Raw genomic sequence first — 13,545 nt, 5'->3', positions numbered from 1 at the left:
ATTCTTGAACAGGGAAGTGATATATTTGTCAGTGACGGCAAGATCAAAAGTACAAGATTTAAGGTGAAGACAAGTTTGTTGCCTGCTTGATGGAAAGAATTTGCATTTTTCTTAGCTCTTAGAAATCTGCATAAGATACTAGGAGATTAAATAAATATTTCAAACATCTGACCCATAAGTTAAATGAATAATTCTAGTCTAGCTATGTTCACTGATACTTTAATTAAGCAGCGCTCTTCTGGTACTGATTTGTCTGATAGCCTAATAAGGAGGGAATTATAAATTCCACTTGGGCAAGATCATGTGGTCATTAGTCTCCTAAACATTGAAATATGTGGAGAGGGTTAGGGGGAAATGTAGAAAGAATTATACAAAATGAAGCAATATTATATATAACTTAAGATACAGTATTTTATATAAATAAAATTAATTTCCCAAAATAGTTCCAATGTACTTTTCCTCCACATACCATAAAAAACACAGACATTTTACACTGGTGATAAGCAAATACTAAATTGTAATAAATTACAATTGGAACGTAGTATAGATATTAGTGCACCGGCTAAATTGTGAACAAAAGGACATAGATCCAGTCCTAGATCTCAAAACTTCCTTTGGACCTGAGGTCCAAGTTCAGCTCTAATGATACCATAGATTCTAAAACTATCAAAGTGTATACATTCATTACATAAAGGTACAGTTATATATTAACAATATGTTAAGTACGATTTATGAAATTCTAAACTACTTCCACTTTACATACCCCCTGAGATGTTCCAGGAACCAGAGCCATGTTGGTATGTATTTCTTCTTCATTTAAACTTAGGCCCATGTACTGAGAGAGCTCAGGATATAGTTTAGGATACAGACCTAAGAAAAAGAAACTAGGTAACTTAAAGTAGAAAATTACAGGAATAGAAAGAGAAGTTACAGTTTATGTTGAAATCAATACTATTAGCTTCTACCTTACTCAACAGTGTTCAGCTATAAACAAGATAAACAAAGCAGTCATTTGTTAAGGCAGCTTCCCTATGCTTCCTACCAAATAGTGTCAGAGACAGGAGATTTTAATAAAAGTTAACTCGAATTTGGGGAAAAAAGCAACACAAAAGATAAAGGGATGAGATGTGTGCTATAGGAAATGAAAGAAATAGCACCACTGCTCCAGATTTAAGAGCAGAGTTTTTCCTTGATATTTACCAAAGTCTCTCACAACCTTACTTCCTATGATTAACAGCTTTTGCAATTACTTTAAATAAATCAATCTATTGGTCGAGATTTGTACTTCCACTCCTTGTGAGTAACTCACTGGTATAGAAACTCCCCCCCACCAATGCAGATCTGCAACTCCATGTTCAGTGGACCAACAACTTCAAAAAACTCTAATATATACACAGATTGCTTATTTTTATATTACAATGAAGTTCAACAAGGTAGGTTAAACTGAGTCTGCATTCTGCTCAACATGTTTTAATCAATGATTTTTAAAAACTTTATTTTTCCATCAACAAAAATCTGCCTTCTCATCCTTCAATCCCACCCCCCAAAAAAAACCACACACCAAGAATTAAAGAAAAACAAACCCAATTATATATAGTAAATAAAAAATTTCCACATTAGCCATGTCCTCCCAAAAATGTCTTATTCTGTGCTCTGAGTTCTTTACCTCTCCATCAGAAGTTAGCATGTTTAATCATTACTCCTCTGGAATCATGGTCATTCATGGTACTGAGTTCTTAATTCTTTGAAAACTGTTTGCAATTACCATATTGCTACCATTACATAAATTGTTCTCTTGGCTTCATTTACTTCACTAGGTATCCGATCACCCAAATACAAGTCTTCCCAAGTCTCACTAAAATTATCCCCTTTACCATTTCTTACAATACAATAATATTTCAACAATTTATCTATTAAAACTTGTTCACCCATTCCCCAACATACAGGCGCTCCCCTCAGATTCTCAGTCTTTGCTATCTCAAAACAGCTATAAATATTTTTATACAACATTAGAGTTTTGTTTGTTTAGGATTAATCCTTCCCTTATGCCTTCTTCTCATTCCTCCCCCCCCCCGCCTCTTTCCTATTTCCCTACTGAATGAAATGTATCTCTGCATCCAACTCCAAGTACGTGTGTTCTTCCTTTCCTTAACAGATTTGAAAGAGCGTGGGGTTTAAAGTGTAAGGTGTTCCCTCATTCTCTCCTCCTTACGTATTTCTCTCTCCCTCTTTCCATTCTTTTTAAAAGATCATCAAGACATAGACGGCAGCTGAAAAGCAGGGACTAGCGTGAGCTCCCCACCGAGTCCCTCCAAAAACCTATAAAAATAGTTCTGAACCAATTCTAGAACTGCAGAACCCACAAAATAGCAGAGGGAATCAGGGCTCCAGCCCAGGACAGCCTGGATGGTCTCTGGGTAAGGTCTATCCCGCACGGAGCTAGGAGCCGAGCAGAGTCCGGCGTGGGCGGCGCAGACCAACCAGACCAGGAGCCGTGCGGAGGTTGCCCTAGCACCCTGAATCAGTGAGCTGCAGCAGTTACCAGACTTCTCAACCCACAAACACCAAAGACAACAGAGAAGGTTAGTGGGAACCACTGCGGGAGTGGAAGGAGTTCGCGGTTCGGCTACCACCCCAGGGGCAGCGGCAGCTGAGGTGGGGCAGCTACAGAAGTACAGCTGCAGTTGCTTCTGGCCCCAGGTCCACCTGGTGGGAGGAATTAAGTGGAGGATCAGAGCAGGAGTGCAGAGCCTGCTGAAGATCTAAGTCCAGTACAGGTTGGGGGTTCTTGGGGAAGGAGCAGTGCTGGTGTGGCAGAGCTGGCACATCCCCCCAAGCGTGTAACATAGAACTCTTTAGTCTACCAGCAGTCATACCCTGCTGAAAAACTCAAGGGTCAAGTTAGTTGGTTGGGAATATGGCCAGGCAGCAAAAACGCACTCAGAGTCAGTCTCAGACTTTGGAATCTTACTTTGGTGACAAAGAAGACCAAAACATACAGGCAGAAGAAGTCAACAAAGTCAAAGAACCTACAACAAAAGCCTCTAAGAAAAACATGAACTGGTCTCAGGCCATGGAAGAGCTCAAAAAGGATGTGGAAAAGCAAGTTAGAGAAGTAGAGGAAAAATTGGGAAGAGAAATGAGAAGGATGCAAGAAAACCATGAAAAACAAGTCAATGACTTGCTAAAGGAGACCCAAAAAAATAATGAAAAATATACTGAAGAAAACAACACCTTAAAAAATAGACTAACTCAAGTGGCAAAAGAGCTCCAAAAAGCCAATGAGGAGAAGAATGCCTTGAAAGGCAGAATTAGCCAAATGGAAAAGGAGGTCCAAAAGACCACAAAAGACCAAGGAAAAAGGAAGAAAATACTACCTTAAAAATTAGATTGGAGCAAGTGGAAGCTAGTGACTTGATGAGAAATCAAGATATTATAAAACAGAACCAAAGGAATGAAAAAATGGAAGACAATGTGAAATATCTCATTGGAAAAACCACTGACCTGGAAAATAGATCCAGGAGAGATCACTTAAAAATTAGTGAACTACCTGAAAGCCATGATCAAAAAAAGAGCCTAGATATCATCTTTCAAGAAATTATCAAGGAGAACTGCCCTGAGATTCTAGAGCCAGAGGGTAAAATAGAATTTGAAAGAATCCATCGATCGCCTCCTCAAATAGATCCCAAAAAGAAATCTCCTAGGAATATTGTCGCCAAATTCCAGAGCTCCCAGATCAAGGAGAAAATACTGCAAGCAGCCAAAAAGAAACAATTTGAGTATTGTGGAAACACAATCAGAATAACCCAAGATCTAGCAGCTTCTATATTAAGAGATCAAAGGGCATAGTATACGATATTCCGGAGGTCGATGGAGCTAGGATTAAAATCAAGAATCACCTACCCAGCAAAACTGAGTATCATGCTCCAAGGCAAAATATGGATTTTCAAGAAAATAGAGGACTTTGAAGCTTTCTCAGTGAAAAGACCAGAGCTGAATAGAAAATTTGACTTTCAAAGACAAGAATCAAGAGAAGCATGAAAAGGTAATCAAGAAAAAGAACAAGAAAAAGATATTGCAAGGGACTTACTAAAGTTGAACTGTTTTGTTTACATTCCTACATGGAAAGATGATGTGCATGATTCATGCGACTTCAGTATTAGGGTAGCTGAAGGGAATATGCATATATATATATATATATACATATATATATATATATATATATGTTTATGTATATATATGTATATGTGAGTGTGTATGTATGTATATATATAGAGAGAGAGCAAGAGAGAGAGAGGGCGGGCACAGAGTGAGTTGAAGATGAAGGGGAGATAAAAGAAATAAAATCAAATTAAGGGATGAGAGAGGAATATATTGAGAGAGGGAGATAGGGAGAGACAGAATGGGGTAAATTATCTCGCATAAAAGTGGCAAGAAAAAGCAGTTCTGTAGGAAGGGAAGAGAAGGTAGGTGAGGGGGAATGAGTGAATCTTGCTCTCATCAGATTTGACCTGAGGAGGGAATACCATACATACTCGGGTATCTTACTCCACAGGAAAAAAGGAGTAAGAAGAAGATAAAAAAGGGGGGGATGATAGAAGGGAGGGCAGATGCGGGTGGAGGTAATCAAAAACAAACACTTTTGAAAGGGGACAGGGTCAAGGGAGAAAATTCGATAAAGGGGAATAGGTTAGGAAGGAGCAAAATATAGTGAGTCTTTCACAACATGAGTATTGTGGAAGGGTTATACATAATGATACACATGTGACCTATGTTAAGTTGCTTGACTTCTTAGGGAGGGTGGGTGGGAAGGGAAGTGGGGAGAGAATTTGGAACTCAAAGTTTTTAAAAAACAGATGTTCAAAAACAAAAAAAAAGTTTTTGCATGCAACTAGAAAATAAGATACACAGGCAATGGGGCATAGAAATTTATCTTGCCCTACAAGAAAGAAAGGGAAAAGGGGATGGGAGGGGAGTGGGGTGACAGAAGGGAGGGATGACTGGGGAACAGGGCAAACAGAATACATGCCATCTTGGAGTGGGGGGGAGGGTAGAAATGGGGAGAAAATTTGTAATTCAAACTCTTGTGAAAATCAATGCTGAAAACTAAATATATTAAATAAATAAATAAATAAAATTAAAAATTAAAAAAAAAAAAAAGATCATCAAGACATAACAGAACTACTCCCAGGCCTTGTCTACTTAGATTACCTCTGACTACTGGTGATGCTAGCACTCAGAGGGAACATATGTATCATCTCCTTATATTAGCATGAAACTATCCTTGTTTAGTCAAATATCATTGTTTGTTCCTGTTTATCTATTTACCTTTCTCTTAATTCCTGTTTTGGATCTTCAGAAGTTTTTATACAGTTTGGTCTTTACGTCAAGAATGCTTAGAAGTCCTCTATTTCATTAAAAATCCATTCTTTTATACTCAGATGCTGGGTAAGTTATTTTGGCTATAAGACCTTGTCCATTGCCTTCTGGAACATCATATACCAAGTTCTCCCCTCTTTATAGTGGTGGCTGCTAAATCATGTGAGATCTTGACCATGGCTCCTTGGTATTTTAATTCTTTCCTTCTGGCTGTCTGTAGCATTTTTCTTTGACCTGGAAGCTCTGGATTTTGGCTATGATGTGTGAGGGAGCTTTTATTTGGGGATTTCTTCCAAGAGGTTACCAGTGGATTCTTTCTGTTTCCACTATGACCTCTGGTTCTAAGAGATATGAACCAGTTTTCTTGCATATTGCTTGGGCCAGGTTTTGTACTTCTTGTGCCAAACTGTTAATTCACTTTCTAATTCTTTCTTGCACAGCTCTAATTTCATTTTTTCCCTCAAACACCTTCATTTCATTTATAAAAATATCTTTAAATTAAAAAAAAATACCTTGCTTTATCTGTACTAGGAATTCTAGTTTAGCTTTTGTCCAAGTTGTGTTTTTTCCCTAAGGCACTGTTACTATTGTAGATATATTGGAGTTAGCTTCTGTGTTTGTATCTTGAGCATCTCTTCAACCATAGTAGCTCATTATAGTAGGGTTTTTTGTTTGTTTGTCCATTCTTCCCACCTACTTCCCTGCCTCTGGACTTCAAGTTAGGGCTAGGCTCTGCTACGCTTCTGGAAGGAAGGTCTAGGCAAGTTCTATTGCTATTTTCTTGAGGTATTTAGCGTTGTGGTATTCTAGGATCTCAGGAACACTCTAGGAACCTACAAACATTTAATGTTCCCAAAATGATCTGATCCAAGGCAAAGTTTACTTGCTGCATCCCTTGTTCTGAACTCTTCCAAGTTCTTAACCTGGGTTTTGGTTTGGGCAATAGTAGAATGATGATATATTCAGCCCCTTTAAGCCAGCTTGGAAGCTCTGCTGGTTCAAAGTGACTTAAATATAGGTTTCTCTTAGGTCTGGAATGCCAGGCCTGACTACTCTTCTACAGGATGGACCAGATGTTGAAACGGAGATCCTACTCTGCTACCGGAGGTGTGAGCCAAACCACTACTACTTGCTTCTGAATTTCCTTCTTCTTTACACCACCCAGAACCTCCCTACCCTTGACCACTTTTGTGCACAGATCCTCCTATCTCAGGCCACTCTGGATCTGTGACCCAGAACTAAGTAGGTGACAAAGCTGTCAATTGGCACCCATCCCTGTCACAGGCCCTAATATGGGTCTGGGACCTTCCCTTACTCCAGCGTACAATCTTTCCTCGGGTCCTAGAATGCTCTACATATGCTGTGCTCCTGCCCAATCCAGTCTCCAGTAACAGAAGACCTCCCTGTCTGTCTCTCTAGACAAAAGACTCACTGAGATTTCTTTTGGATTTCCCCATCAGGATTCAGCCTAATGCATTTAGTCTGTTTGGAGGAGTTTTGTGGACAGAATTACACTGCTTCCTGCTACTCCGCTATCATAGGTGCCACATACACATCACCAAATTTTTGGATAACATAAAGTAGAAGCAACAGCTAATACAACAGATGAGAGTTTTCAAATCCAAAATTATCTCAACAGTCTCAAACAATAAGCCAAATAAAGGAAGTTGCAACTTAATAGGGATAAATGCAAAATCCTAGATTTTATCTATCAGATATAGATGTACGTACAGAAAGAATATAAAACTGGGGCTGTGTAACTAATACGTATCCATGACATGGCATGAAATCCCAGGTTTCCTGATTTCAAGGCTGGCCATAGGCCAGTGTATTGTGCTTAGCAACGTTCCTGCTACCTCCACCCCCACTTAAGTCTTGAAGTCAGCAACACTGGGATTTCATGTCATGACACTTGACACATAATAGCTACACACCCTCACATATATTTTATGATACCTAGGTGATCACAGGAAAGCCAATTAGCCTCTCAGTGCCTCAAGCAAAAAGACTATAACTGATGAGTTGAAAAGCTGCATTGATGGCAATATGTTCAATACTGGAAGCTACCTACATTGATGAAATCATAGGTTTGGACAAAAAAATACATATAAGATAGAGGAGATATGGGTAGAAATTCATTTTAAAAAGTTAGGATTTTAGTGACTTGCAAATTCAGTATAAGGCAGCAATGTTTATGACATGGCTAGCAAATAAGCTAATGCAATCAGTTTGATATTACAAAAGAGACAATGATAAGCTGGAATATGTCTATGGGAAAGTGAACAGGATGGTGAGAAGACTGGAAACCATGCCACATAAAGAAAAAAGCAATTTCAGATGAGAACTAAGAGAGCTGGAAGATATGAATGATAAACCTCTATCAATAATACATATGAGATATAATGAAGAATAATAGAGGTACTACAGGAACAGAGAAGAGCAAATGCTGACCATAGTTTCAAAAAGAGGGGAAAGAATTCAGTCTAACTACAGGCCAGGAAGCTTGACTTTAATTACTGAAATTCTGAAACAGAAAACATTAAAGAATATCCGGAAAATGAGGCAGTAATTACAAAGAGCAAGCTTGGATTCATCAAGTACAGATCATGCAAGATTAAATTTATTTCTTTTGACAAAGTCAAAATACTCAACTGAGTATCTGAATATTAAACTGGTAGACTGGAAAATGTTATAGGTATAGTCCTATGATTTAAGCAAGGTACTGGAAAGCATGTAATGCTTTATTCTTGCAAAAATTATGTAAAGTGTTGAACTAGATCGGTGATATCAAACTCGAACAGAAATATCCCTGGTAGGCCATATATTGACTTAGAAAACCCCAAACTAACATTATCCAGGTTGTACTGTATTTTTACTTTCGTTAAACATTTCCCAATTACATTTTAATATGGTTCCAGACGCACTCGGAGTTCTGTATGTACAAGTTTCATACATCTGGATTAGAGGATACAATGAGACAGATTGAGAACTGATTAAATAGCTGAATTTAAAAATTAGTTACAATGATTTGATGTCAGTTTGGCAGGAAGTGTGCAGTAGTTGTACTCCAAAAGGCTTTGAGCTTTGTCATGTGTTATTTCACAATTTTATTAATGACTTAGAAAAAAGCAGAGAAAATTCTCATCAAATTTGCAGATGACAAAAGCTGGGACAGACAGCCAACACTGCATGACAAATTAAGGATCCAAAAAGATGACAGGTTAGAATAGAGGGCTAAATCTAATAAGATGATATTTAATAGGAATGCATGGGTTAACACAATCAACATCACAACAACAGAATGGAGGAGGTATGAGTAGGCATCAGTTTTTTTAAAGACTATAAGCTCAACGAGTCAGCAGCCTGTAGAGCAGGAAAAAAAGCCAATGTGACCTTCAGGTGAGAGTTTCCAAGAAAAAGGTGATAGTTTGTTCCACCATACTACTCTGCCATGATCAAACCAAAACTGGAGTTCATGTTCAGGCACTACATTTTAAGAAGGAAACTAAGAAGGTCTAGAGAAGAGCAACCAGAATGGTGAAGGGCCTTGAGACCATCTTAAATAATGAGGATTATTTAAGGAAATAGGGAATGTTTAATCTGAAGAAGAGAGGGCTCAGGGGATCTGAAGAACTGCTGTGAGGAAGAGGGATTAGATTTGTTCTTTCTGGGCCCAGAAGATAGAACAAGAAACAGTGACTAGAACATGCAAAGAGGCAAATTTAAGCCTGATGTTAGGAAAAATTTTCTAAAAAACAACTTTCAAAAGAAGAATGGATTTTTCTGGGAGGTAATGCATTCCTTATCACTGGAGGACTACAAGCAAAGATTGAAAGACTACCATGTGTCAAGGTATGTTGTGGGAGCAGGAGGGCGGAGGGCGGAGGGGGTATGTGGACTAGGTGACCTATACCTAGGGTAGGACTTATGTTCTTATACCTCTAGAATTCTGCAACATAACTGTAATGTCATGTGGAAGAGGGATAAGATTTTGTTTTAGGTGGGCCCAGATTATCTCCAATTTATCATGTATACATTTTGTTTTATACAGAATTGTTTACATGTCACCTTCTCCATTAGACTGTGAGCTCCTTGAGAGCAAGAATCATCTTTTGCCTTTCTCTGTATGCCCAGCATGCTCCCTGGCACATAGTTTAACACATGTTTAACAAATAAATGTGTATTGACCAAGTGACTGACAGGACTATCACAGATGAATGAGAGTTGCATATTTTGGTTCAATTTAAGGAAAAGCAATTAGAGCTGTCCAAAAATGGGATATGCTGCCTCAGAATATACTAACGTTTCCCATCACCAGATGACATAGGATACAGACTACAGCCAGGAATGGCATACTGGGGGATTCATGCTTCCATAGGCTGGGATGCCACCAAGATGATATGCTATGATCTAATTTTCATTAAGTCATAATTCGTATTCATGATTCAACAAAAAAGCATCACCATTAAATGAGATCGAAGTACTTTGTTCCCTTGTGAAATTTCAGTATTTCTTCTTATCATCACCAATATTTCATGGGCTGACATTTTATTTCCAACAAACTTCCTGCAAATTAAGAAATTAAAAACCTGAAATATTTTTATGTTTCTATAGTTCAATAGTTCTGTAAACGAGAGAACAGAGACAAAGCACTTTCCATACAACATCCCTGGAAAGTAGAAAGTTCAAGTAATATTATCACCCTTTTGCAGATGAGAAAACTGGTAAGAGATTTTCCTATGGTCACAAAGCTAGTAAATCTCAGAGCAGGGATTAGAACCCAAGTTCTCAGATTCCAACTTCAATTTTTACTCTACTATGACTTCTAGAAAAACTTAAAACTATAGCTACTTACTTCCATCTTGAGAAATGGGAGCAGAGGCATCTGACAAAATTGCTGTACTGGCAGGGTTTGCAGAAAAGGCTGTTTGAGCCTGAACGAAGGAAAAAAATAGAAATGCACATTATAAATGGAAAGTCTTACAACTACTTCAGGAAAGCATTCTTTTAAGCATATAAGCAGTAATATCACATATCTTTCAAAGAAAATCTTCAGACTAAGTTCATGAAAACAGTAAGTACACTTAACTTATAACTTGGTCATAACTTTTAATGAAACTAAAACACATTTTCATATCCTAAACAAAAAAGGGTAAGGGACTAGTCTGGTGTAAAAAAGATTAAGTACATAATCAGAAGCATTATATAACATTTCCTATCCATTTATTTCACTATAAATTTAGCACTCAGTGAAATGATCCTTAAACTCCATTTTAAAGTCCACAGAGCAACAAAGTAGATTTTAAAGACCACACCAGGCCATTTTAGTGAGAGCTCTGTGGTCACTCAGCTTCATTTACTAAAGCATTTATGTAAATTTCTATGCTTGTAGGCAGGCCCCATAAATCACCTGTGGGCCACATTTTGGACAGCCCTGCTTTGTATGATCAGCACTTAGTACAACCTGAATATCTGATTGCTCCTTCTCAATTTCCTGTTCTGGATCTTCATCCAGCTCATGCTTGCTAATGATAACTGCCCCACAGGGCTCTGTGTTCTGGACCTCATTCTCTTCTCTCCATATGCTATTCACTTCCTCAGGTGATCTCATCAACTATTATGGATTCACTCATCATTGCCATGCTGATGATTCTCAAATCCACTTATCCAGCCCCAACCTCTCTGCTGACCTCCTAACATCTTGTGGTTATCGTTCAGTAGTGTCTGACTCTTCATGACCCCATAGAGACAGCATGACCAAGGGGTTTTCCTGGCAAAGACACTGGAGTGATTTGCTATTTCCTTCTCCAGTGGATTAAGACAGGTTAGATGAGTTGCCCAAGGGTTACATAGCTGCTGCCTGAGACCAAATCTGAACTCAGGTCTTCCTGACTCCAGACCTGGCACTCTACCCACTGAGCCATCCAGCAGCCTCATCTTAACATCTCCAACTAACTGGACATCACACAACACAACATCCCATAGATATCTTGAACCAACGCATCCAAAGCTGAACTCATTATTTTTTCCCCCAAATTCTGCCTTCTCCTAACTTCCCTATTTCCATGTCAGGTAGCACCATCCTTCCACTCCTCCAGGCTCACAACCTAGGTGGTAGCATTCTTGACTCCTCACCTTCTCTCAGCCCCTGTATCCAATTTGTTGCCAAGGCCTCATGATTTTACTTTATCACATTTCTCACAAATGCTCCCTTCTCTACAAGCCCTTATCACTTCAAGCCTGGATTACTTCAATAGCCTACCAGTGGGTCTCCCCACCACAGTTCTTACCCCACCCAGTTCACCCTATACGCAGCCATTAAAGTAATCTTCCTAAAATGCGGGTCTACAAAACCATGCATACCCTTTGACCAAGCAATACCACTACTAGGTCTATAACCCAAAAGAGATAAAAAAACAAAAAGGAAAAGCACCTATATGTACAAAAATATTTATAACAGCTCTTTTCTGGGGGCAAAGAATTTGAAATTGAGGGATGCTCATCAATTGGGGAATGGCTGAACAAGTTGTGGTATCTGATTATGATGGAATCCTATTGTATTATAAGAAATGATGAGCAGGATGCTCTCAGAAAAACCTGGAAAGGCTTGAATGGGCTAATAAAAAGTGAAATATGTACAAAGTAACAGCAATATTGTAAGATGATCAGCTGTGAATTAGCTATTCTTAGCAATGTAATGATCCAAGACAACTCTGAAGGACTTGTGATGAGAAATGCTATCCAGAGAAAGAAGAGATGGTGTCTGAATACAGATTGAAGGACACTTTTTAAACTTTATTTTTCGTGAGGTTTGGTTTTTTTTTTTGGTCTATGTTTTCTTTCACAACATGACTATTCTGGAAATGTTTTACATGACTACACATGCATAACCTATATAGAACTGCTTGCCTTCTCAATGGGGGTGGAGAGGGGAGTCAGGAGGGAGGAAGGGAGAGAACATGGAACTGACAGAGTTTTAAAAATGAGTGTTAACATTTGTTTTTACATGTAGCTGGGGAAAAATAAAATACTAAATAAGATTCTCTGTGAAAAAATAAAATGAAATGCAATTCTGACCATGTCACCTCTCTACTCAGTAAATTCCAATGGCTTCCTATCACCTCCAGGATCAAATATAAAATCTTTTGGTGCTCAAAACTTCCACCCTACCTTTCCAGTCTTCTTATACCTTATACCTCACCCTACTCCAAAGGATTCTACAATCCACTGACACTGGCCTCCTTTCAGTTCTTTGTATAAGACATTCCATTTCCCAACCCCATGCCTTCTCACTGGCTGTCTCCATAAATTTCCATTTACTCTCCCTCCTATGTCTCCTGGCTTCCTTCAAATTCCAACTAAAATCCCATCTTCTACAGTAAGCCTTTACTGTTCCTTAATTCTAGCACCTTCACTCTGTTGATTATTTCCAATTTATCCTGTTTATAGCTTGTTTGTACACAGTTGCTTGCATTCTTTTCTCCCCCATTAGACTGAACTCCTTGAGAGAAGGAATTGTCTTTGCATCCTTTCTTTGTAACCCCAGTGCGTAGCACAGTGCCTGGGCACATAGTAGGCACTTAACAAATGGTCTAATTTGGCCAAAAGACAGTATCTTTTAAAACTAATTAAATTAACTCCATAGCTGTGAAAGTCTCAAAGCCTTAAAAGGATTGCATCAATGTAAATGCATATATACTAAATATTTAGCCATGATTTAATTGTCTCTAATAGCAAAGTCTCTAAGATTTCACGAAGACCAGTTTCTAAAAAATGTCTTTAGGCTACTGGGTTGCACTGAAGAGGCAGAGCTTTCAGAAAACAGAAAATGCCAGTCACATTCTACTCTGCCATGGTCAGACTACATCTGGAGTTTTTGTTCAGTTCTGGGAACCACATTTTAGGAAGGAAACCAATAGGCTAGAGAATGTATCTAGGACAACCAGAATGGCAATGGATTTTGGGTCCATTTCACTTAAGAAGATATGTCAGTCAATAAAAATTTAAGCACCAGGGGTAGCTAAGTGGTGGAGTGGACAGAGCACCAGCACTGGAGTCAGGAGAACCTGAGTTCAAACCCAGCCTCAGACACTTGATACTTACTAGCTGTGTGACCCTGAGTAAGTCATTAACCCATGCTGCCTCACAAAAAATAAATTTAAGCAT

The 13,545-nt window shown here is 38.6% G+C and overlaps 1 protein-coding gene across 2 annotated transcripts in view; it reads right to left on the bottom strand.

Moving 5' to 3' along the window:
* LOC118842548 (syndecan binding protein) overlaps nt 1-13,545 on the bottom strand; it is a 41,060-nt gene that overhangs the window by 16,066 nt on the left and 11,449 nt on the right. For both annotated transcript variants that reach the window (XM_036750015.1, XM_036750012.1), the window contains exons 3-4: nt 10,235-10,313; nt 764-870 (exon numbers count right to left, since the gene is read on the bottom strand). In XM_036750015.1, coding sequence (XP_036605910.1) covers nt 764-870; nt 10,235-10,313 — 186 coding nt within the window. The remainder of the gene's footprint in view (nt 1-763; nt 871-10,234; nt 10,314-13,545) is intronic.

Source organism: Trichosurus vulpecula, chromosome 1 (genome assembly GCF_011100635.1).
Source record: "Trichosurus vulpecula isolate mTriVul1 chromosome 1, mTriVul1.pri, whole genome shotgun sequence".
Classification (NCBI taxonomy): Eukaryota; Metazoa; Chordata; class Mammalia; order Diprotodontia; family Phalangeridae; genus Trichosurus; species Trichosurus vulpecula.
This window is presented reverse-complemented; position numbering and strand designations above follow the sequence as displayed.